This window comes from Actinia tenebrosa, unplaced genomic scaffold (genome assembly GCF_029948245.1).
Source record: "Actinia tenebrosa isolate PJP-AT-01 unplaced genomic scaffold, QUT_ActTen_1.0 PGA_scaffold10__47_contigs__length_13832649, whole genome shotgun sequence".
Classification (NCBI taxonomy): Eukaryota; Metazoa; Cnidaria; class Anthozoa; order Actiniaria; family Actiniidae; genus Actinia; species Actinia tenebrosa.
Genome location: NW_028292570.1, coordinates 495044 through 521018, shown reverse-complemented (window position 1 = coordinate 521018; position 25975 = coordinate 495044). Strand labels below are relative to the sequence as shown.

General features: G+C 39.2%; 2 protein-coding genes and 1 pseudogene across 4 annotated transcripts; all 3 read left to right on the top strand.

The window, feature by feature from the left end:
* The first annotated feature begins 463 nt into the window (after window positions 1-463).
* On the top strand, window positions 464-13305 carry LOC148912653 (low-density lipoprotein receptor-related protein 6-like; annotated as a pseudogene). The gene is made up of 16 exons (XR_016119187.1): window positions 464-484; window positions 1342-1438; window positions 1831-2028; window positions 2452-2843; window positions 3505-3627; window positions 4038-4431; window positions 4748-5133; window positions 5873-5998; window positions 6697-7099; window positions 7590-7780; window positions 8015-8218; window positions 9253-9372; window positions 9539-9661; window positions 10351-10461; window positions 10893-11009; window positions 11161-13305. The product of XR_016119187.1 is annotated as a low-density lipoprotein receptor-related protein 6-like (transcript).
* Window positions 13306-14804: 1499 nt separating this feature from the next.
* On the top strand, window positions 14805-16478 carry LOC148912652 (uncharacterized). Its single transcript, XM_089026432.1, has one exon. The coding sequence runs from the start codon at window positions 14913-14915 to the stop codon at window positions 15933-15935; it is 1023 nt and encodes a 340-aa protein (XP_088882558.1). The 5' UTR covers window positions 14805-14912; the 3' UTR covers window positions 15936-16478.
* A 1350-nt stretch (window positions 16479-17828) lies between these two features.
* LOC116304623 (uncharacterized) lies at window positions 17829-25094 on the top strand. Of its 2 annotated transcripts, none has more exons than XM_031714381.1 (3): window positions 17829-17989; window positions 21629-22304; window positions 23280-25094. In XM_031714381.1, the coding sequence occupies exons 2-3, from the start codon at window positions 21649-21651 to the stop codon at window positions 23494-23496; spliced, it is 873 nt and encodes a 290-aa protein (XP_031570241.1). In that variant the 5' UTR covers window positions 17829-17989; window positions 21629-21648; the 3' UTR covers window positions 23497-25094. The 2 variants fall into 2 exon arrangements, with proteins under 2 accessions (XP_031570241.1, XP_031570242.1); XM_031714382.1 differs by having other exon boundaries at window positions 17830-17989; window positions 23283-25094.
* Window positions 25095-25975: the final 881 nt, after the last annotated feature.

Genomic DNA, 25975 nt, shown 5'->3' with positions numbered 1-25975 from the left:
TTTCTTTTTTTTTTTTTTAGATTGTTTAGATTCTTCTTCATGTGAAGAAGAAAGAATTGATTGGTTAATTTGGAAGCAATAACTTAGAGTATTAAACTCTACACAGTTCGATTACTGCAGTTTTGATAGTATGCGCCCTCAGAAACAAAAATTCAACGGCTGGTTGTGAAATACTTCTTTACTGCCGCCCGTAGACATAAAAGGACCGTATGATTAGTTTTGATGACGGCGCCAACCGCAGAAAAAACATAACTTTCGTGTGCCATCTTTTAAACTACCAAGTTTGCAGGATATCTGAAATTGAAGTAGGGTAGATGTCAATAATGGCTGTCTTTTCTGACAGGTCGAAAAAGAAAAACAGTGTGGAACAGAATAATGGTGGCTTGTAATGTAGTCATCTGTGTTTTTACTGGCCCCCCATGGGTACTCGTGTGCTTGTCCTACGGTGTCCAGGTCCTCTAGGATGGTAAAACATGTGAAACAGGTAATTACTCCAACGGTCAAGCAGTGCTTTATACGAACATAGGAAAAATCTGTTAATCCCAAGAAAGTCCATAGATCCCCCTTCCCCCAACAACATATTATAACATTTGCCAACAACCAAATCGCCCCTGGAAGGGCTCTTCCACGCGAGGTTTGCGCCACAGGCCTCCTAACATTGTAAGCTAATACCCTGACTTTTAGATCAACCACAGAGGTTGTTTCAGGGTTGATTTGCTGAGTTATCCATGCCCTGACTTAGATCAGCCCAGAGGGTTGTTTCAGGGTTCTATCTGGTGAGTTAGTCATGCCCTGGACTTAGATCAGCCCAGAGGCTTATGTTCAGGGTTCTATCTGTTAGTTAAGCCATGCCTGACTTCAGATCAGCCCAGAGGTTTATTCAGGGTTCTATCTGTTAGTAGCCATGCCCTGACTTAGATCAGCCCAGAGGTTATTTCAGGGTTCATCGTGTAGTTAGCCATGCCCTGACTTAGATCAGCCCAGAGGTTATTTCAGGGTTCAATCTGTTAGTTAGCCATGCCCTGACTTAGATCAGCCCAGAGGTTGTTTCAGGGTTCGGTCTGTGAGTTAGGCATGCCCTGACTTAGATCAGCCCAGAGGTTGTTTCAGGGTTCTATCTGTGAGTTAGTCATGCCCTGACTCTTAGATCAGCACCAGAGGTTTGTTTCAGGGTTCGATCTATGAGTTAGCCATGTCCTCGTGAGAACTAACTTGATCTTATCTCTCAACATCATTAGGACCACAACATTTCTTTTGCTGGCCCAGAAGAACTGATATCCGTCGGATATCCCTGGATACTCCCGACCACACGGACGTGGTGTTACCCTTGACGGGAATCAGCATGGTATGGCGGTTGACTTTGACCCTGTAGAAAAATACGTGTACTGGAGTGACGACCAAAATGATTACATCAAGAGGGCTCGTATTGATGGCACAGGTACTGTAGAATAAATGACGTTCGTTTATAAACAAGCAAACGTACCACAAATGTATTCTGAACGAACTATTGGCATTCCTTTTTTAAACCTGATTCTCTGCCTCCCGGCTAGCTCAGCTGGTTGGGTACCGGTCTATTGTGCGGGAGGCCGTGGGTTCGACCTCTGCTCCCAGACTCACACTCGGGGTGTTAAAATAATCTGAGTAAAAGGTCCTGCTTTTGCTTAAAAAATATCTGCAAATGATTAGACCTTTGCCGTGGCCTCGGATAACCACATAAAATGGTGGTCCCGTCTTATTCAAAGACGTTAAACATAGAGGGCCTCAAGTTTATCAGTTACAACTGTCACGTGTCACCCTGTCTTAACGAAGACGTTATAATTATTATACTAGGTGTAGAAGTGGTCGCACATCGATCGAGGTACAGAATCCAGACGGTATAGCTGTAGACTGGATTGCTCGTAACCTATACTGGACAGACACGGGTATGGATCGGATTGAAGTTAGCAGACTTGATGGGTCATCTCGTACGGCTCTTATCTCTAAAGGGTTGAGGGAACCAAGAGCTATTGTAGTGGACCCCGGTAGAGGGTAAGTGCGAATCATTTAGATTCTTGTTACATATTTAGGTTCAATATCAATGTGAAAAAGCCGTGAATAAAAACCGTATCCGGCAGTGAAGTGATACGATATCACTTCGCGGTAAACTGGAAACTGTAAATTTTGTCGTTTTATCGAGCCTACTTGTGTAATAAACAAATCATTACATGTTAAGAGCCTGATATCGTTTTTATTCACTCGTCTCCCATATGATATCGCTCACTCTCTCGCAGACTCGCTCGTTCGCGATATCACAAGAAAACTCGTGAACAAAAAAGATTTCAATTATCTGCGCGGTATTAGGATTTCTTCGGCAAGGCAGTTTCTTGAAGGAACTGAATAGCTGGAAACCACTACGCATTTAAACTTTTAACTTGAAGCAAAACCTCCAATTTCAATGTGGTTACTTTTCAGGTACATGTTCTGGACGGACTGGGGCAAGAACGCCAAAATAGAACGAGCGGACCTAGATGGCAGCAATAGACTGGTACTAGTCAACACTTCAATAATATGGCCAAATGGATTGGCCATTGACTATGATGAACAAAAACTTTATTGGGTCGATGCCAAGCTAGATAAAATAGAAGCTATGGACTTCAGTGGGAAGAATCGTCGAGTCGTCTTGAATAAAAATCTGCCGCACGTGTTTGGGCTTACTGTGTTGGGCGAGTATCTGTACTGGACAGACTGGCAGAGGAGGAATGTGGATATGATCCATAAACGTACGGGAAAAGGAAGAAAGAGCGTGATTGAGAATCTGCCGGATTTGATGGGACTGAAAGCAATCAACTTGACCATTGCTTATGGTAAGTCAGTCTGCGCTTAAAAAAGCGTTCATTCTATTAATGAGTGGTGGACTTGGGAGAGTTTTGTCGCGCAAAGTCGTATGGGACTGTCACTAGACGCTTTTATTTGAACGCATGAGAAGTGTTTAGAGAGGTAAAAAACGATTCATAGGTTTTCTTCCAATCCCCAATTGCTTTATGACTTCACACAGCACAGCAGACAAGTTTTTCATTTTTAAAAAATAAAATATGGATTAGAGTATCGTCTATTTTGGACACAAATGATAAAATAAAAAGTGAATGCGTATGCTGTGTGCTCTTATAATGCACGCTCTCCCATCCAATCAGAACGCGAGATTCATAACATGTATTTTATAATAACGAAATAGAAAGTATACGCGTATGCTGTGTGCTCTTATAATGCACGCGCTCTCATCCAATCAAAACGCGAGATGCATAACAGGTATTTTATGATAATGAAATAGAAAGTATACGCGTATGCCGTGTGCTCTTATAATGCACGCGCTCTCATCCAATCAGAACGCGAGATTCATAACAGGTATTTTATAATAACGAAATAGAAAGTACACGCCTATGCCGTGTGGTCTTATAATGCACGCCCTCCCAGCCACTCAGAACGAGAGGTTTTAAACAGTTATTTATTTTATAATGTTTATTTCAGGTTCGAATTCTTGTCAAAAGAATAATGGTGGATGCAGTCATCTATGTTTGAACCGACCCACGGGTCATATATGTGGCTGCCCTACTGGTATGGAACTGCTCAAAGACAAGAAAAAATGCATCAGTGAGTTTATTTTAAGAAATAGAAAACGCGTACTGTGTGTAGTTAGAAAGCACGCAGAGGTTGGCAAAACACGAGAGAAGTGTTAGGAGAAGCACGACGCGTAGCGGAGTGCTTCTGGACACTTCTCGCGAGTTCTGTCAATCCCCAAGTGCTTTATAACTCCACACAGCCCAGCAAGCAAGTCTTATATTTCTTTTCTAAAAGACAAATTACGATTACCGTTATTTTGGATAGGAATGATGCGAAAGTGACACTGAAAGTGCGTGAGTTAGCCCTGCCCTGACTTAGATCAGCCCAGAGGTTGTTTCAGGCTTTAATCTTTGAATTAGCCATGCCCTGACTCAGATCAGCTCAGAGGCCGAATCATGAACCATGAATCTTAATTCAAACTTCTATATGATCTGTTTCAGTTCCCGAGGCATTTCTACTCTTCTCCGGCAGTAAAGACATCCACCGTATCTCTCTTGACACGTACAGTGGTGACAAAGGGATCCCACTCATCGGCGTCAAAGAAGCCAACGCGCTGGACTTTAGCATTAAAGACATGCGTATCTACTGGACCGACATCTCACTCAAAACCATCAACCGTGCTTTTCTCAATGGGAGCAACCCTGAGAATTTAATCATCGTCGACCTCGAATCACCAGATGGGCTTGCTGTGGATTGGATCGCTAAGAATCTGTATTGGACGGATTCCAGGAAGCATAAGATTGAAGTGGCAAGGGTTGACGGTCAACATCGAAGGACACTGTTTTATAAGGACGTCTGGGAACCTAGGTCTCTTACTCTGGATCCAGTGAATGGGTATGGTTGCTTGAGTTTTTATCAGTAATAAAGGGTCTGGAAGAGTATTCGCGGGATCCGGGAAACGAATAAAATATAGCGCGGGATGCGGGAAACTAGGAAAAAAATCAATGTCCCGGATGTGACATTTTGCTTTCTGATTTTTGAGAAAAACGACATGAAAACATGCATAAATATAATAAAAATCCAAACGCCTTTGAACGTGTTGAATGTAAAAAAGTTGGCAAAATGTCGCGGGATTTCGGGGGAAAGATAACGCGTGGTTCGGGATCCAGTCACTATTACTCTCCATTCCTAATATTTTTTACCTATTTAGGTACCTGTTTTGGGCTAATGGTGGCGATAACCCGAGCATCGAGAGAGCAAACATGGACGGCTCGAATAGAACTCTCATCATAACAGGAGTCAAACGACCCAACGATATCACTCTTGACTACAAAGAAAACCTTATTTTCTGGGTCGATACCGACAGCTCTGTCATCGAGTGTACAGACTACTCAGGAGGAAATAGGAGAATCGTCGCAAGGTCCTTGTCAAAACCCTACGCCTTGACGCAATTCAAGGATTATATCTACTGGACAGACTGGGACACAGAATCAATCGAACGAGCCAATAAGACAACAGGATTGAACAGGACGCGTGTGCGAAGTGCAGTTGATTATGTGAACGATATCATAGTTTTCCACACAACCAGACAAGAAGGTGGGTCAATAAACTAAACTAGCACGTTGTCTTAATTCCCATGCGCGCACTGTCGTCGTCCTGTCTCGTTTCCTTATCAAGGTGTTATTTGGTGCTTTTGTACGTCATGTTAAGGACGACAACTTTAAAGACGATGGCGCGCGCATGATAAAGTACGTATTTTATAAAGACCTTTAGCGTCGGGTTTATCGCTAACTGCTAGGGATCAAGCCCAGAAACAACGCTGTAAACACGGAGAAACACAATTACACGACCCAAATCGATCAAAACTTCTTTATAACACTAATTTTGGTTAAATTGACTGAATTTATCACTATGCATTAGTAATACTGCGAAAAAATTCAGGCGTCTTTAGTTGTATAGGATCGAGTAATTTTGCAGACTATCGATTAATTATTAGGTATTTTTAACCGTTAAAGTTGTGGATGGCTGTTGCTTTACGTAGTAGAAAATTTTAGAGCTGAATTTCGTTCTGAAACTTGTTCTCGCCACAAGTTTCGGTTGCACGAGTAGAAAGCAGTTCTGCTTTTCGTGAAACTTTCTCGCGCCGTGTAACACCCCCGTGAAACTTGTCTCGCAACGCCGTTGCAAGCAAGTTTCAGCTAAACTTTTCTACGTGTAACAGGGCCTTGAATCAAAAACATTTTCACAACAAGCCGTTGAAACGTCGGAGTTGGCAGAATATCGAAAGCTGCAGTAAGATTTGCGCAGACTTTTTTGACTGTGTTTACTCTCCCAGGATGGAACGTGTGCTTCGTGAACAATGGTGACTGTAGCCATCTGTGTCTAGTAAGACCAGGACAGCAAAGAACATGCAGCTGCCCGATGCACTTTAAACTGTTACCTGATAACAAGACTTGTGAAGGTAAGATACCGAACATTGTTGTTAAGACTGCACAAATAAAAACTAAAAATGCGCTGTGAGCGTAAAAAACGTGGCGCGTACCTGCAGCTTTAAGATTCTTTAAGAGGACTATAACTTGTTCCTTTAGCGGATGGTGGGACCACATTTAAAAACTGGCCGTCTATTATTTATTAAACACTACCCGGCATGGAGAAGTTTTCGTATGACTGTGAAAAGCTCACCGTACGAACACGGCAAGGCATACGCCAGACCATTAACATTGCTCGGGAATTTACTCTCCATCCAATCAAATGCCTGGAACACGGCATAAACACGGCACTGCCAGACCAATCACAATGCGCAAGGAAAATTAAGCCAATAAAGATTCTAGAAAACATCGCGGTTACAGCACAGCACGCTAACAGCACTGAACTTTTCACAGCCATGTAAAAACTACTATATTTGTGCGCGCCGTTTCCTTCACCACTTTACTTCCAGATACGAAAAAAATATAAATACTTCCAATGGAAGCGCCAGCGTCAAAGACGTTGAATAGCGCACGACAATGATGTTCTTGTGCTGACAACGAGCTCGTCCTCACTGCTCCCCCAATCAAAGTTCTTGAACGTAGCACCGTCACAGTTCCCGTGCACCCACATTCACACTAAATCTACTCCAATAACGTCGCGGATTTTCATCTTTTATATTTCTATTCGTAGCTCCTAAAGCGTTCATGTTGTACAGTACCACCGAATCCGTCCGTCGGTTCATCTTCGACTCCAACGATTTCCATGAAATCAGCTTACCACTGCGTAAGCTCCATGACGTCATCGCTACGAGCTATGACATCAACACTCAGTATGTGTACTGGATCAACGCCAAAACGAACACCATTCGTAGAGCGTTCGAGAACGGTTCGGGTGACAGCATAGTGATTGATGATCCAAATGTTGCTCCTTATGATCTTGCGATCGATCCATACGGGCACCAGATGTATTGGACGGACAGCGCACGAAACGATATCAATGTGTTCAGCTTGAGGAAGATGAAGCCTTTAGGTGTTGTGGTGATGGCTAACAAGGGGGAGGAACCAAGATCTATTGTTTTGTTTCCAGAGAAAGGGTAAGTAATGGTGTGGTATTACTGTGTCTTTATCGTTTGGTATCAATCGGATGAATGAATTTAAGGTAAACACTGCACCCGTCATGTGCTATCAATAAGAGAGTATTCTATTGCTTGGTATAAAACAGCTAAATGAATCTTATGGATCCCATTACCAGCCTACAATGACAGGCAAACACTGCCCGTCATGTGCTATCAACCAGAGAGTATTCTATTGCTTGGTATCAATCAGCTGAATGAATCTCATGAATCTAATTACCAGCCTTCAATGACAGGCAAACACTGCCCGTCATTTGCTATCATCCAGAGAGTATTCTCTTGCTTGGTATCAATCAGCTAAATGAATCTCATGAATCTCATTACCAGCCTTTAGTGAGGGCCAAACACTGACTCCAATGCGCAGTCATCCATTTAAAAAATGCCATTAGGGACATTAGGCGTTTACAATTCCAAACGAGACCGGAATTTTTAACTTTTTTTTTCCTCACAGGTTAATGTTCTGGACAGACCTTGGTTCAAATGGACCAGCGATTCTTCGTGCTTCGATGGACGGTACCAACCCACAAGTTATTGTGAGTTCTACCATAACGATGCCTGAAGGCCTAGCTGTAGATATTGATGGCGAGAAGCTTTACTGGACGGACACTTCGCTGAAGAAGATTGAAGTTTCTGATCTATCAGGTAAATAAAGCCGTGCGCTGCAGGCTGGAGACGGATAGAAAAACAAAGCCCATTTTATAGCTCGGGCTCTTCCACAGAAAGCCTAAGCAATAGCCCTGTTCTCTGTTGACTAGACCTCTTGTCAAGGTGAAATGATGCAGTCACGGCACGGGACTGACACCAACATTTGAACCATCAGTATCAGCCTTCTAGTTCGTTATTGATTTAAACAAATCCCTCCATTTTGATTGATAGGTGCCAATCGTGCAGTACTGGTCGAGAAGAACCTTCTAAAACCTGTGGGCATCGCTGTCTATGAACAGTTTCTTTACTGGATCGACAGCCAAGCGCGAGTAATTAAACGAGTGAGGAAGGAAAGTGGCAGTGAGATGAGGACAATCCAGGCTGGAATTGATGACTTGACTGATCTTGTAGCGTTAGACCGAAGAAAGAAGATGGGTAAGTCGTGGGTTCCCTGTGGTATTTGACAAACAGGAAGCCCAATTCTACTTTTCTAACTTGAAGGATATTCCCAGTGCAGCTCAGTTTAGAGAACTAAACAATGAAATTTTATTATTATTATGAGAATAATTGTCCTCTGAATTTAGCGGCTCTAGGAATTGCTGCAATTAAGGGGTCTATTGATGGTTTTCAACCATTCCCAAGAGAATTAAATAACAAAAGACAGGGCGGCCATGTTGGAGGATATAACAAAAGAATTCATTGACAATTCGTTTGTTAAGTTCCTCCAACATGGCCGCCGTGAAAACCATCAATAGAGCTAGAAGTAAAATGTTCATTCACCATTCACCCGGGAAAAAAACCCGAAAAAGAGACCTTTTCTAATTCCAAATTACGGCTGTTTTCCCTAATTACCAACTCATTTACTCAGGCTTAGCCTCGAATCAGTGTCTAAATATTCACAAGTACCAACGATAAAGTAAAGAATCGGTGCACAACACCAGCAATACAAACACTTTGGAATTCCACGGACGACTTTCACTGGAACTCATGAATATTCTGCACAAAATCGAGGGCAACCCTGAGCAACAGAGAACTCGAAACTGGAGTATTCCGGTTACAAAAACAAATGGCGCAATATTATATAATGTTCCAGACAATAATTTATAACGTAAAATAATGTTTAATGTTCCAATAGTCCCCTTCACAGTTTCCTGCGCCATCTTGAAAGGTAGCCATGCCTTCGCATCGAAGCGAGACGAACGGTGAGCTTGCAATGATAGAGACCTTTTTTTAACACCTTGGACAATTATTCACATGTCTCTATCATTGCAAGCTCACCGTTCGTCTCGCTTCGATGCAAAGGCATGGCTACCTTTCAAGATGGTGCAAAGTCTTAAAATTTGCAGCTGCATAAGTTGCTCGATATACTGCGAGGATCAGCTCAATTAGATACATTACAACCGCAGTACAAATATATAATTTATATAAATTCTCAGTGTATAATGTATTGCATTGTTTTTTTTCACCAGCCAATCATCCTTGTATCAATAACTTATGCACGCATATATGTCTGATTGGTCGAGATAACACTGCAAAGTGTTCGTGCACTGGTGCCATGGTCAGAAAAGAGGACAACCGAACTTGTGGAGGTATGTGCAGCTTAACAAAGCTTCTTCTTTTGCCCTGTGGATGTCACACGAACATCCAATCATTCTATCCTGTGTTTACTTTGCATGGTTTTGACTTCATATCTGTTAAAGAAAGTTTTCAAGCTCCATTAACTTTTAATAGCTTCTTTACCACCTTTTTTCTTAGAACCATCGACATGCCCTGCAGATAAATTCACTTGTGTGGAAGAAAGGGGTAACTGTATTCCATTCTTGTGGCGTTGTGATGGCATGAACGACTGCGCTAAGGGTTCAGATGAAGAGAACTGTCGTAAGTAATATCAGAATATACGAGGGAGGGAGGGAGGGAGGGGTGGGTGGGTGGTTGGATAGATGGATGGATGGGTGGGTGGGTGGATAGATGGATGGATGGATGGGTGGATGGATGGGTGGGTGGATGCATGCATGGGTGGATGGATGGATGGATGGATGGATGGGTGGGTGGGTGGATGGATGGGCGAGTGGGTGGAAAGGTGTGGATGAGTAGATCGTAGTGAACGTAAGGAAGCCACCAATAGAACTCTTTACCTTGAGCGTGATGTTTTGCCCTTTTCAGACCACGTGTCATTCCCTAGAGTATCATATCTTTTTTTAACGGTCGTGCATGAGAAGACACATAAATATGGATACAACTCAAACAAAGAATCTTATTCTCAAGAGAATGACACATGGTCTGAAATGGGAAACATTACAGCCAAAGTAAAAAGGGTTTTGCATCATCACGTGTCGGCGCTATAATACAGCTTGGGCTTCCTTTGTTTGGATGGCAGAACAATAAAATCCCTTTGCTCTTGGCAATTGAATTCTTTCTCATGTAAAACGATTGTATTGTTCCTGCCATCTAACATGGCTGCCGTCACGTGATGGTGCAAAACCTCTATTGGATATATTTAGGGATCTCTGAGATAGCATAGATGGACCAGGTTTTCAATTTAACTTATTATCTTCCTTTCGTTTCAGCTCCGTGCGCTCCCAACCAGTTTCGCTGCGAAAATGGTCAGTGTATTGATGGTAATCCAAAATGTGATAACCACAAGAACTGTTCTGATGGCAGCGATGAAAAAGGATGCAGTAAGTTGGACAAAAATATTCCAATTAATCATCAAACTTACAGTAAACAACTGCGAACTAATTAAGAACCTTTAGGCTGAAATAACTCGGGCTGATTTCTCATTATGCATCCTCTATATATACACCTACTTGCAAGAACGTTGTCATACGAAAATAGAGCATTGGTGATTTAGTGGGATAGGAATTATATTAAAAAACAAAAGAAGATCACTGAAGTAGGTGTAAACATTTCAGCCTATCACAGAAAATCACGGGGTTTTTTTTGTGTGTGTGTTAACTGTATCTTTTATAGTATATGTATATCTTTATCACAAGTGTAAATTTTCTTGCTTTCTGATTGGTCGAGGGCCGTGGTAAATAAGAGGACTTGCCACGCAAGAGCAATTCGTGTTTATTGAATATTATTAACGAGCAGTTTTTGTGATCTGCAGCTACCTGTGAGCCCAACCACTTTCAATGTAAGATTGGAGGTTGCATCAGTGCTGAATGGCAATGCGATGGTCTCAGTGACTGCGGGGATGGCTCTGATGAAATAAATTGTGAAGCAAGTAAGTAAAACTAATACCCCGACTCTAAACCATCAAACAAAGAAATAATACTCTAGGGAATGACACGTGTCCTTAATGGGAAACCTATGGATAAAGTCATTTTCTTCCTAAACAAGTTATGGTGTAAACTAACGTTTTTCAATTTTTCTAGGAAATGTTACTGACAAAGCAGCTCTCCGCAAGCTCAATTCTCAACTCAGCGCCAAAATGGTTGGCGGAATTGTATCGTCAATAGTCGTTTGTCTTCTGCTGTTCGCGATATCGTTACTTGTCTGGCGTCGACTGAAGCACACTCCTGACAGTAACATACCCCACGATATTGGTCTCGTAGTCACCCCAACCAATAATAGGATAACTTCTTCGACTTGTTCGAGTTTATCACACGCAAGTCTTTATACGAAACGAAATGGCGTAGCGTCGTCCGTAGCGTCGAGCAAGAGACTCAATATCATATCTAACATCACTAATTCTGGGACGCTACATACGGCGTACGATCGTGAACATTTGACAGGAGCGTCATCGTCGTCGTCTGCATGTACAGTTATAAGCGCTTATCCGAGGGAGACGCTCAATCCCCCTCCGTCACCCGTGACGGAGCGGTCGTTATTCTCGTCTAGGTCACGTGGGTATTGTGATTCCGTCATGACTCCTTCTACTTGTCCGAGTCATCGTTACTACCGTGCGCACATGCCGCCGCCACCCACGCCAGTCTCTACTGATGCGGAATCATCTGTCAATCATCCGCTTCATCGGCATCATCGGAGATCACATAATGTACGGAGCAAAAAATTTAACCGATACCCGGACTCGAATTGTACCGACGTGGCGTACGACTCGGACTTATTCGCTCCTCCCCCGACACCAAATACGAACTACTTATCCGAGGCGACTCATTTCTCGGAAAACGAATGCCCTCCGTCGCCGACTATAACAGAAAGGAGCTATTTTCATCCTTACCCCCCTCCCCCATCGCCCGTGACAGACACGCCGTCATTGGTGTGAGAAGTAATTATGTTATAGATAATATTAGTTATCTAAAATATTAATATGAATTAATCTTTATCAGACCGATAAAGTAATCAGAGAATCCGATGTAGGAAGGTCGCGTTTTAGTAGCCTTATAAAGCAAAGCAATCCTCAGTCAAATTGTCCACGTGATCAAATTGACTTATCACGTGACGAATAGCGAATCACGTGACTGGTAGGCTGCGTGGGGGTTGGGACTGTCCTAAAGGGAGACAAAAAAGGTTTCTAAATAATCTGGGGCAGAGAAGTGGTTGGCTTTAGGATTATCTCCTCTAAGCCAGTTTTTTCTGTGCCTTTCTAAAAGTCAATGCCATTTCCATGGTTTTAGTTGCGTTGCGTTACGTTAACTAGCGAAACACCAAACTTCACCCGGAACGAATTCTACGGATTCTTTGATTATTGCTGCATTACCCAAGAACCTTTGCCGTGAAGTTTTTAATTTTGTTGTCTATTTTCTCCATGATTCGTTTTGCCTGTCGAGTTTATTCATTGATTTTTGATTTGAATGAGAATTGTTTTTGACTTCGAATACCGCTTTAAGCCTTCTTTTATATCCAAATGCTTCGTATTTTAAAATGTTTTTATTCCTGACAATTTTTAGACTTAAATTACTTCATTTTTCTCCGTCGCGATCAAGTAAGTCAGCGGTATCGCAAACAAATCTATGCGCCTTGCCGTCACGCGTTTTAATTTTAGTTACGCAAAGAATCTTGGGTAACGCGAAATATTTAAATACCTATATGATATTGTAAATATACTGTAAATAGTATATATATAAATAGTTGTATATGATATATTCTCCCTTGCTCCCCTATAAGAGTTTTACAAATTTTAAATTTCTGGGAGAATTCCTAAATTAATCAACTAACTGTTGATAAACCAAACATAAGCTAGAGTGCATAACATATTTCCGTGAAATACTTTGTAAAAATTTGCACAAATTAGTAATTGACCTCGGTATACCGTAGACCTATAAAACTTTGCACTAATTTGTACGCTTTTGTTAGTTAACTTTTTCATGGATATATGGTATGCACACTACTAAAACGCCATCTTGTTCTGCCTGCAAAGGATCTTGGGAAATTTAAAATCCTTTTGCGTGCCAATTCAAAAATGGCGGTAAAATTTAACTGAGTTGTTTACCTTAGATGACTCGCTGTGATTGGCTGAAATGGTGGTTACAATAATTATTAAGCCGCTTATCTGTAGAATACCTTTTGATATTTTGCTAAATTAATATATTTTTTTCAATAAAAAGTATTTGTACAAACCGTGATTTTAAAAAGATACGAGAGGCTAGATTATGTGATGTGAAACTGTAGGATTGAATTTTTCACTATGACCTCATGCGAAAAAAAACCTTTAAATGCATGCAAAAATTTCTAATATATTTTAATTCGATCGTGGACTGAGTGCAGATTTCTTAGCCAATGGCTATTAATGCTATCGTAAAAACAAGGGTGTTTATTATTATTATTAATTTATTTAGGCTTTTGAAAAGTATTCCGTCCGCCATTGTGATATTTGTGAATTTTTCAGTCGGTCAATCGGCAATGAGTCAACGTTTTTGGCATTTTTTGGCGCGAAACAAATTTAGTCCCTACAAGGAAAAGAAATGGACCACCTGAGAGTCATCTGTTTCCTCTGGTAATGTTTTCCCATACCAGACCCTGCGTCACTCTTGAAAATAAAGTCTTAATAACTTTCACCATGATAAATAATAGTAACAAAAAAAAGCTAAAAAAAGCATGGTGAGGGACACACAAAAGAGCGAGGCTCCATATTATTAAGTTCTGTTTGAGTTGTATCCATATTTTTCCGTGTTTTCCGTGTTCTATTTCGTAACCGTTCAACGAAGAAATGCTGCTGTAGAGAACGACACATGGTCTGAAATGGGAAATCAAAGGGAAATGTTGACTCCTTAACTCCGCTCAATTTTTTTTTTTTTTTTTTTTTTTTTTTTTTTTTTGAGCAAAAACAAATTGTTGGACTGAAAACATAACCAATAATGTAAGTTTTTGAACTACCTTTTACGAGGCGATCTTCTTTTCACAAAATGCATTTTTTTTAAAGAATTCGAGCTCATTTGCATATTCATGTTCCGAATGATTTATCTTGAAAACTAAACTCAAAATTCTGATTGTCACAGACATCAAAACAAAGTTCTTTTCACAAAAACTTAAAAGGTATGATCCTGAGAATCCAACTAAACTGAGCGAAGTTACAAGAAGTCAAAGTACTCATTTGACTCGATTTGTTTGCCCTAATTCAAAATGGCGGACGAAAGCGTGAAGACACTTACAGGAAAGAAAGTCTAACGGTCTTTTTAAATGATGAATTTTTGAATATCTATATCTATTTGAATATTTTTGAACTATCTTTGAATTTTATGTAGTGTAAAAGAGCTAAAAAAAGATCAGGTTTCCTAACATTAATGCAAACTCATCATTATTTATCATTATAAAAGTGCGTGTTAAGGAAGTTTTATCGACACATCAGGGGTAGGGGTGGGGAGGATATTTGTACTAAATTAGGATTTACAAATTTAGTGTTATATTTTCTCGCACATTTAGTCGTGTCACGATGAATTCGGAATCTTAGAGCTTTTTTCCAGTAAAACCAAAAATACCGAAACAAGTTTAAATATCAAAAATGAGAAAAATTGGTTTGGCAAACTTTCAAATCCCCACTGCCTCCCTGCACGAGATAATTTTTGTTTATTTTGCGTGCGATTTTTCTTGGAACCGTCATGCTTTGTTGCCGACGGCGGTTCTAAGAACTCTAGAGTGTTCCGGTCAACAAGACGGCGGAAATTTTAGTATTGTAGACATTAATTTAGTTTTTTAGTTTTTAAATTTTTGTCTTGGCTTTAATAGTATGAGTGCTTTGAGTCAACATCAGGAAGGTGACATTCCCAGCCGTCTGGATGAAGCCGAAGAACTTATAGGCTTTGAAATTGCGAGTATGATGCATCAAAGTATCCAAGGTGGTATGAACGTAAGAGTCGTGAGACACATCAAGGACGACATTGATGATTTGAAGGAACAACTTCAAGAAAAAAACTTGCAGTTGGACAAACTTCGTAAGAAAGTAAAATACCTTGAAGACAAGAACATTAGTCTTTACATCAAACTCGAAGCGAAGGATGGTGAAGTGAAGGACTTGAAAGAACGAATACGAACGCTAGAAGATGAGAAGAAATCTCTTGAACAAGAATTGGCTTCCGTTCAATACAAGCTGAAGACCGTTGAAGATGATGTGAAGAAACTCGTGAGATCTCGGGAATCTGTCGAGGAAAAATACACGAAACTTGAGGAAAAGTTTAAAACAATTCAATACACCCTGGATAATGTAGTAGAAGATTTGCAGACGACAAAAGATGAGAATAAGAAGTTGAATCTTGAAATAAAACAAGTTCGCCATCAGTCTCGGTATGTGGCTGGTGCCCCCGTGTTAATGCCTGTACCAGCCAGTGAAGACACGAAGGCCTTTGCAAATCTAGGAGAAATGTGCCTACAAATACAAGCTGGGTTCTACGAGAAAATCCTTCCCGACTTCTTCACTCCAATAAGAAGCTACACAATCGCAACTCTGAAAAAAGATATCGACAAGCTTTGTGAAACAGACGCCGAGAAGACCCAAGCTCTTAAACGATGGGAAGACCTCAAAGCCACGCTACAGTTGAGGGAGGACGATTTTGAAGCTCTTAATGTTCTACAGGATATATACAACCGAAGCCTCGACACAAAACCACCAAACCTGAGTATAAGAGTGCTAAAAGAATCGGCCAAGACATTGGAAAGGCAAAACATTTTGAAGGGATGGATCTCTCTGAAGCGAGTCAACCGTCTGATAGATATTTGGAAAAACCTCGTGGACTGTGCTGGTGGAAAAGCCTGAACAATAATTGAAGCCTGAACAATCTGAAACATTTGCTAAGTAGCACGCCTTTTAAAATCTACGAAATCTCAAGCATATTGCTTTGGATATCTGGGATAAAAGAAAACGGGTTAGACCGCTTTTAGCAACATATATAACGCTAGGGATAGGAGATTGCCGGCAGGTTTTCAATGTAATCATATCACACTAGGAATTTCCGAACGTTTAGTACCGTATAAACTTAAACAGAACAAATCTAACTCACTTTATCATTCAATAACTAGATTTGCTACATCAAGTTTATTGTAAATTCTTCGAAGTTTTACAGCATACGCGCGGGGAAATAGACAAAATGCAAATTCTACATTATTTTCTAGAACTCACTAGATTTTGTTTACCAAAGTTAATCGTGTCCCAGTTAGTAACCTTTCGTTTCGGTAGACTTACTCAGTGCACCTGCGCAGCTGCACTTCTAATTATATTTATGCTGATGATGCTATTCTGTTTTTAATATTTTGTTAGTAATTTAGGGGAATTTTTGACATAAAATACGACTTATGATAAGCAGAACTAGTTTATTCAAGGCAATATTAGAATAATGAAAGTAATTCAAAGGTCATGCTTAGTCAACCTAAAATATAGATATTATGATGCGGCCGACTCTTGCTGTGAAGAAAAATCAAAAAACAAAAAACACACACAAAAAAAAGAAAAAAATTTTCTTACCAGAAGATTGCATTAGTTGAGCTGATTCACAGAAGAAAAAAAACTTGAAGGGTCTAACAAGCAGAAATTTGCTCGTAAAGGTTCTAGATTATCTCGAGGACTATAGTCAAGATGTGTGACGTTCAAGTTCTAGGTTATCAGTTTATTCAGAGTTCAGTCAGTCAATGATTTCACAATTCCACGTTACAGGATTAATTTCACGAGTTCAGGTTTTCACGATTCGCTAGAATGACAATTGCAAAACCTTATATGAGAATATATTCTGAAAAATATTCTAAAATCATTCGAATTCCGGATTCATTTTTTAAGAACAACAACAACTTGTCTACTCTTCCCTATAACAACTCTGTACCATTCCCACGAGCTCCTTCTCTCTCTCTTCCACAGGGAACCCGCTTCTATTATGCATAAGCTATAACATTGCTACTTTGCAAAAATCTAAGAAATCTCGAGCATATTGCTTTGGAAATCTGATGGGGAATAAAGAAAATACTCGAAGATAAATTTCATATTTTCGCGCCACCGTGTAGCATTCTCTATATATCAATAGCTATATTGGCTAAAATTTATTGTAAATTATTTTGACTCAGTAGAATCTCGAACAGTGGCGGATCCAGGACTTTAAGAAGTGGGGTTCATTTTTGCAAGTCTCGGCACAACAATAACGTTCTCTTGCATCATCATTTTTCCTATGAGGCACATCACTGGCCTAGGGGCGCTACTGATAAGGATAACCTATCCATCAAAAAGTGGACCTACCATACTTTCATTTATGTAAAAAAATATAAACAATCCAAGGTACCAGCCGGAGATGGGGGTGGGGGGTGGGGGGGTCGAGGGAGGAGGGGTTAATTTGCACCCAATGAACTGTTTTGAAGCCTTTAAAATGCGACTCAGTAGTGATCTGCAGAACTAGGCACAGCTTATTGAAGGCAATATTAGAATAATAATAATAATTTAAAGGTTCCTTTTTTTGCGATCCTAATGCATGTAAGAAGATAGATGACAGTTGTCACACAAAAAACTAGTAAAATCTATCGGACAAGCAAACTAGATTAATTTTAGGACGTGCTCAGGCATATTCGCTCAGTTCGAGACGAAAGTTATATATTTACACCCCGCTAAAACTGGAAGAACCCGATAGGCCGAGTCCCAAAATATAAGTACACATGTACAAAACAAGCCGATATAATTGATTGGCGAAAAACAATTTTTAAAACATTGCCTTAACTACTGACACACGGTTGTTAGACCGAGAAGAATGTTTTAAGTTGTGGCGCAATTCAGTTTCGTTCACTAGTAGTCAAAAGCTCGTTTGAAGAACTGGTTAAGAACTGACTAAAATCAAGGTAAGTTATTTTGTTTTTGGGGACTTTATGTCGTCAGCCACTTCCTTTGTTTTACAAAATGTTTAAACTAACTTAACAATAATTTTAGTAATGATGAAAAGGTAAATTATACACCGTGAAAAAGATGAAAAAACTTACTGAAGTTTCGGACGCTAGTCAGTAAGTTTTTTCATCTTTTTCACGGTGTATAATTTACCTTTTCATCATTACTGTTTCATTAGAAACACCGACGCAGCTCACACTAGTTTTTAGCTAGTTATGTCTTCTAATAATTTTAGTAGCCTATCTCATATGGTAAAAGATGGAATAGTTAATATTAATTTTGAGGAGAAGCTTTTCAAGCGGAACACCAGTACTCCTACAGGCTATAGTTGTGAATCGATTTCACGATGTCGGACTGGGTAAAGTCTCTCTTCATGATCACATATAAATATCAATAAAAATTCATAAGTAATGGTAAAAAAACACCGCTAGATAAAAAAGAATTCGTAAAACCAATAAATTTGCTCAACAATATTAAGATTTTTAAGAGACTAAGGATGTCAGCAAAAATCGAACATACGCCGGCAACACTAAAAGTCGAAAAATCGAATTTCAGTTGTTCATATTTTGGTATTAGGAAGACCTTGATGCGATATAAACCGTGGTATACTTCATTTGCCAAAATATCGCTTTATTTCCGAGAAAAACGAAGAAAACCAATTTGTGCATAATTGACCCTCTGAGAGAGCCAAAATATCATCCAACTTAGAGTGCCTTTGCAAAAATGTGTATGGACTTGATTGTTGAAAAACGTTTTTTAACATTATCTTTAAATCTGTGAAATTTTTCTTCTTGGTAGACAATGTGCAACGTTGTGTTATTGGCTGCGGTTCCACTAGGAGTTTAATACTGAATTACAGTCTGGCTTTACCCTCTGTCGATTTAAACCATTATTATTAATTATATATCTAAATTATATAACACGTGATTATTCAGTTAATAAAGAAAGTCGTGACGGAGCACACCACAGTTTTAAACAACACGAGGTTGAATAACACGATATGGTGTCAGAACGGGATTGAAAAGCCAAGAAAATTAAAACTAAGGGGAAAAAACGTAGAACAGTCATCCGTGAATTTTGAAGAAAAAGTGAAGTTATAAACACTCGGAAAAGATGGGAGACGCCGAACACTCCGAACACGTCGAACAACCAAGCCCGCCAAAACAGATATCTGTGAACTATCAAGTTCCACACCACCTGAAAAAATTTAGCTTCAAACCCGAGGAATGGCATAAGTGGATTCGTCGATTCGAAACGGATTTCGACAAGCCACAGGACTCGATAAAAAGGACGATTACTATATCGACTTTTACAACACTGTGAATTCCAGACACTGAGCGACGAGGTAATTAGAGATGGGATCGTGGTCGGAATTAGAGATCGAAAACTCTCAGAAAAGCTTCATGATCAACTGGATGCAAAAGTGACGCTAGAAACCGCAGTAAGACCGGTAAAGCAGGGGAGTAGGGGAGATATACATGTCGTTCTACCCTACCCTGGTAGGTAGTTTTTGTCGTTCCACGCGTAGCTTTAAAGACGAAAAACTTAATGAAGTGATGGTGGTAATATGTTTTCCATCAGAAATAAGCTTAAAATTTAAGAGAAAAGATCGACAAGTTTCAGTTTTTAGGGTAGAACGACGTGTATCTCCCCTACTGGGGAGACAATTAGGCATACTGACTGAGCCCACGGCGGGGTTGCGGTTGGATATCGAAAACTTGCAAGTTATGAATTTGAATGTCGCATTACGTAAAATACAATGTCGAATACTGTAAAGTACAAAGTTGAAGTGTAAAATTTACGTTTTGCATTGATGAAATATGAAAGCAAGTTAGAAACTGCAATGTTCAAGTCTAAAATAAGCAAGAATGACAAGAAGACAATGCCAAAAACGAAGCTCGAATTTTGGCGGAAATTGCACGCCATAGTCACCTTCATACCAGAATATAAGTTTGAAGAACTGCAACTCCTGGGGGAGTTAGAAACAACCAACAAAGTTCTGATGGGACCGTGCAAGCACAGAATGAAATGTGCAGGAAAATTTAAAGCACAGCCCCACGCTTCATCCATGGGAACTGACAGCGAATGAAGAAATATACGTAGTGAAAAATCGAAAGCGGTCGAAAGCAAAGGAAAATATAAAATTATTTTAGGGTCGATGAGTCAACTTTAGTTTCGTAATATGAATCTACAAAAACCTTTTCGACTTATTTCATAATGCTTTAATTAACACTCACAGCACAAAAAGAGAGATTTGCATGCGTTTAATGGTCATGGAATGCCTACACTTATAACTATTTTAAACGGACTTACGTCACTTTTACGTAAATTAAAGAACAGCTTTACGCTAGCTTTCAGGGCAAGTGTAAAACAGACTTAATGGAACAATAAAACGCGTTGTTTAAGGATGCTCTGGGTAGTTTTGGTCTAGCACACCTAGCCGATCTGCAAGCACTTTTCACCCAATGTCAAGAAAGGTTTAAGGTTTCAAAAATGATAAATTAGTTTAGAGCGGCCTTTTCATTATGACGTAATGATGACATCATAAAAATCGTTTATCGCTTATTTTCTCCAAAACTAGACCTAAACTTTCAAAGCGACTTGTAACAGTCGATAGTATTCATCAAGGCACCCAACATATTGCAATATGAAAAAAATGTATGAGAGCGTTTTCCAAATATTACGCGATGAATATTTTCATGGACTTTTACTATTATTTCCAGCGTGTCAACTTTATACCCTCAAAATCGGGACTTTAATTTAGTGGATTCAATAATTTTAGTAGCTAGAATATAGGTACGGATATAGACACTGTCCTTATTGAGTATGAATCAAATTGTGACTTTCTTTCTAAGATTATGGATTATTTGATATGAAGGTAAATGACCCCATTTGTTGTCAAAAGCGATAGAAAATATCGATGAAAGCGGCATACGATTTTTTTCTAAATGAAGTCAAGCTTGAATAATCAACAAGCAGCCGTGAGAGAAAATAGTTGTGAGCGTACTTATTTTTATTTGACTGCCTTAAAACCGACGATTTTTTGAATTTCTTTTTATTTGGAATATATTTATTTATTTTTAACATAATATTATAACATGTATTATTCTTATTGTTTCTTAATTACAAATTCTATAATAACTTTACGGAACTAGCGGTTATTTAAACAATACGCGTAATACGTAAATCTTTGCTTAAATGAACTTAACTTGAAAATAATGCAATCGTAAATTGTTTGTAAATGTATGGTTTACTTCGAATTTTTACAACAAATTTAAGGGTGTCGCGGATAGCTTAACTTTAAGTTCACTTTTCTTTTAATGTGAGTGAAGCTTATTTCCTGACATTAACGTGAGAACGTAAATCTCCATTAAGTTACCACTTTAAGTGTCATTTACATCAGCTTTACGCGATGTAAAGATGAAGTTTAAGTAGCTTTATCAACGGCGTAGTTCTTAAAACAACTTTAAGCAGCTTTACGCTAAGAAAAAAATGCGGTAAATCTCGTTTTTTGTGCTGTGACTACCATAAATATATACAGTGTTCAATATAAAATGGCAGTAGCTACAAGTATCATGGTATTTTACTTTTTTCAGAAAAAAATCCGGGAACCACAATGGACCCAAACCATGATCAAAACAACATCGAAGACGAAATCCGTAGAAACAAGGAAAGGATAGCCTCTTTGGAGAGAGATTTAAAAGAAAGTTTGCGCAGCAATGAGGATCTTAAAGATAGGATCAACGCTTTAAAAGAGGAAATACAAAACTTGAAAGATAAGAATGAATTGTTGAACAAACAGCTGCAAGAAATGAAAGATGATAATGAGTCAATAAAAAAGAGAATGGAGATTTTAGAGAAAGAAAATGATTATCACAAAGCTATGTTGATTATTGTGCAAATTGGAACAGCCATACAGAGAAATTTGTGCAAGTACGTCCTGGGAGAATGCTTCAAAGAACAAAACTTCTATAAGTTTAAAGATATAGACAAATACGTGCAGCAAGATCTGAGACATGACAGGAAGGCCCAAGAGTCGGCAAGAAATCGGCTGGCGGAAATAAGGGAAAAGATTCCTTGGGACCAACGTTTGGTGGATAGTCTTAAAAATCTTAAGCAAGCGAGAAATGGCATTGCTCATCCTGACCTAAGCAGCGAAAACATCCAACAAGCAACAGATTATTTGAAAAAGGAGAATATTTTGGACGAGGGAATGGTCCACAATGTTAACGAACTAAAAAGACTATGGAAAACAACCGAAGAATTGTTAAAGTAAGTTTGCATTTTGTACATAAATCAATTCTTTCATAAATCAAAATATCTCTGGATGCGTTATGATTTGCACAACCTATTTTCTGAGTCTAGTGCAGCAACGAAACCTATTGCATGGTCAGGGTTGTTGATAATACTGTAATGATTTAAATTATCATAAAAGTTTGGAAATTGCTTTTATTATAACCTGAGTGGGGAGGGGGGAGAGGAGAGGCGGAGAAAGGAAGAGAGTCTGACTCCAATGCTATTCTGGACACACGCGTCTGATTGGACAAAAAAACATTTGGCAGAAGTAAAATTACAAATCTAACACCTCATCAGTTTATGAGACAGTCATCTTGTATTTTATCATCGATCTAGCTGACTAAAGTTTTTACATAATGTATAAATTAAGTATTTTACTCAAAATGAAAACTATCTTTGTGTTTATACTATATAAAACTAACGTTACCTTTTCAATGAAAATTATCAACTCGCTCTTTATCATCGCTTCTTCTCTGTTGCTGGTCCAATACTTTGGAACTCTTTGCCCGATAGCACAAGAAGAAGAATTGACTCTTTAAATCTATTAAAGTCTTTACTGAAAACATTTTTGTTCGTACAGCAATTCCATAATATTTCCATAATAATTTTTCCCTTATTTAACAATTTTTCGCCGAAGGCGAAGTGAATGTCTGGGAATAATAACCAAAACGAAGTTGAGGTTATTATTCCCGATATTCACTGAGCTGAAGCGAATAATTGTTTTAGTATAAATACACAAGTGATTCTTTCAAAAAAAGAGGAAGATAAAAGACACATTATCCCCCGGTAACAGCAACAAAGCGGCTGTCCGCCATTTTGGATTATCGCTATAGGTTATTATCGTGTGATAATCTGAGTTTCTCGACCAATCAGCGCTCGAGATTTTCAATAATCACCTGTGTATTTATACTAGATATTTATATTTACATATATTTTTTTCCTCTCTGCCAGCAGGGCCGCTGGAGGTTCTGAAGATGGTCCTGAAGGCGGTACAATGGATTTGTCTACAACAGAACAAAGCCAAGACACCTATGTCAGCAGGAGCACTGGAGGTCCTGAAGATGATCCTGAAGGCGGTACAATGGATTTGTCTACCGCAGGACGACAAAACCAAGACACCTTTGCCAGAGGAGCCACTGGAGGACATTACCTTCACACCAAAGCATAGGGTGATAGTTACTCATGTACATAGCTCAGTTACCAAAACCATCGATCGATTGTGAATGATCGATGGTTTTGCATAAATACAAACATTTGTAGCTTATACAGTAAAACTCCTCTATACCGGTTTAGCGGGGATTCCGGTATCCTAAGGTTTTTGGGAATGACTTTTAATTTGTTTTCGACTGAATAGGTGCGACTTCACACCTATTGAAAATATGTTTGTGTCTAATTGTTTGGCGTCAGTATAAACAAACACGTAAACTAAAGTAATAAGATCTCAATGCAATTATTTTGGAAAGGATATGTCTTTTCCAATTCACACGCACACACACAAACAAATTTTACCTATAATAACTTTACTTTAAAATCCTATAATCTGGTATTTTTAAAGGAATATTTGTCTTTCAATTCGACAAAAAAAAAACAGCATTCTGCAAGCTTACGAATTTAACACTTATCAATTTCACTAAAGTAAGACATTTCAAAAGTTTTAAAAATATATAGATCACAATAAGCTCAGGCTGACCACAAACGTGCATCAAATATATTCAATGATATAGATATAGCCATTTAAAACTAGCTGCAAATAGTTAGATCTGCTTGCCATGGCTCGCATGACCACGTAAAATGGTGGTCCCGTCGCACTTAGAGACGTTAAACATAGAGGGCGCCACAAGTTTATCAGTTACAACTGTCACGTGCTACCCTCTCTAAATAACTTCGTCAATTCTATTTTTGCTTTCATTTTCTACGTATGCATGCTTATATATGTTTTTCAAATCAACTTATGAATATTAAATAGCTAAATATGGTTAGTCAACAAAAACGCCGGTAGCCGAAACCTAAAATGGATCTTTAAGGATCATGGTTATAATTTCATAGCTTTTTGTTGCAAACTGCGGCTGTTATATCACAGCATGGGGCAATAATCACAACAGAGCCCTAAGCTACACCTGTAGCGAAAGCCCAAACATCGAATTAGAATTTAGTAGTTGATTTTTGAGGCGGGAGAATAACCGGAGATTCGGATCTAATTTGTTAATAAGATATTTGGCAAGGTTTACCAGGGACGTACTCAGATGGGGTTATGCATGGGATCCTCGTACTACAATAGCCTAATTTCGAGTTTTAATTTTTACACACGCAAATTTCGTAAGATTTTAAATTCCAATTTTCTAAAAGGAGAAACGAAAAGTCGGTGCTATTTTCCGTACCTTCCACACTACTAGAACTATTTTCTTCAAGAACGAGTTTACACACACGAATACACTTAAATTTCAACACTAGATCTCGCGGGTTTGCCCCCTCGACCCCTATCCCTTCTCCCCCCTCCCTTCCCCTCAATTTCTTCCTGGCTGCGTCTCTGTACCAAACTGTATATTTTTTCTAAGGTTTTTATTTAATTATTATTACTAAGTACAAGACTGTAAAAAATGCACTCTGCAAAAAGGTTAGCTAGCAGTGTAAGCCCCTTGTGCAAGTCACACTATGCTTAAGCTATGTAATTTTTCATAGTTTTGATTCTCAGAAAAAAGAGACATATTGTAAATAAATGAGAATCACCAAATGAAGTCTAATAAAATCACATGTCTTCTTTTGAAATTTGTTCTGTTTTTTCTTCCACTATCAACTATAATATTATCATTTGTGAAGAAAAATAAAATTATTTCCACAAAGTTGCAGGGGTAAGAAATGACGTGACGAGCTATTAGGAATCAAGGGTATCGTAGCAGATAGTGCACTGTCCTCTCACATACGGCTGTTGGCTCTAGGGATTTGATTTCTAGACTCGACATTAAAGAAATGGAAATAGTAATCGTATGGGTGGGAAACATACGGTACTGACTTACAGCACGTACACGGTATGACATGCCGTAACATTGAAATGGCTTCCCATAAGAACGGTTATCGTATGGGTGGGAAACGTACGGTACTGACTTACAGCACGTACATGGTACGACATGCCTTAACATTGAAATGGCTTCCCATAAGAATGGTTATCGTATGGGTGGGAAATAAACGGTACTGACTTCAGCACGTACACGGTACGACATGCAGTAACGTTGAAATGGCTTCCCATAAGAACGATTATCGTATGAGTGGGAACCATACGGTACTGTCTTAAGCCCTGTCACACGGTACAATTTCTCGTGCTACGGAGACACGTTGCACGAGCATGTCACACATAAATTTTTATAAAAGCTGTTGCGGAAAGTAGAAGCCGTTTCTACTATTGTCAGTGGTCTCACTGGTATGTAAATGTAAGAGAATTGATTAGCATATCAATCATTCCACTTCAAGCCTGCCACGGCTCAGACTTGTTCCTTCTAGCTCAGGCTTTACCAAGAATTCGAGCTTTACTGAGGCTTTGAACAATGTCTAATACTCTGGAATTACCGCAGGACAGGGTCGTCGAAGCGCTTGGAGCTGTCCAAGGTAAACACAACGAAGAACCAGTTCAAGATATCCTAGAAAGATTTCAC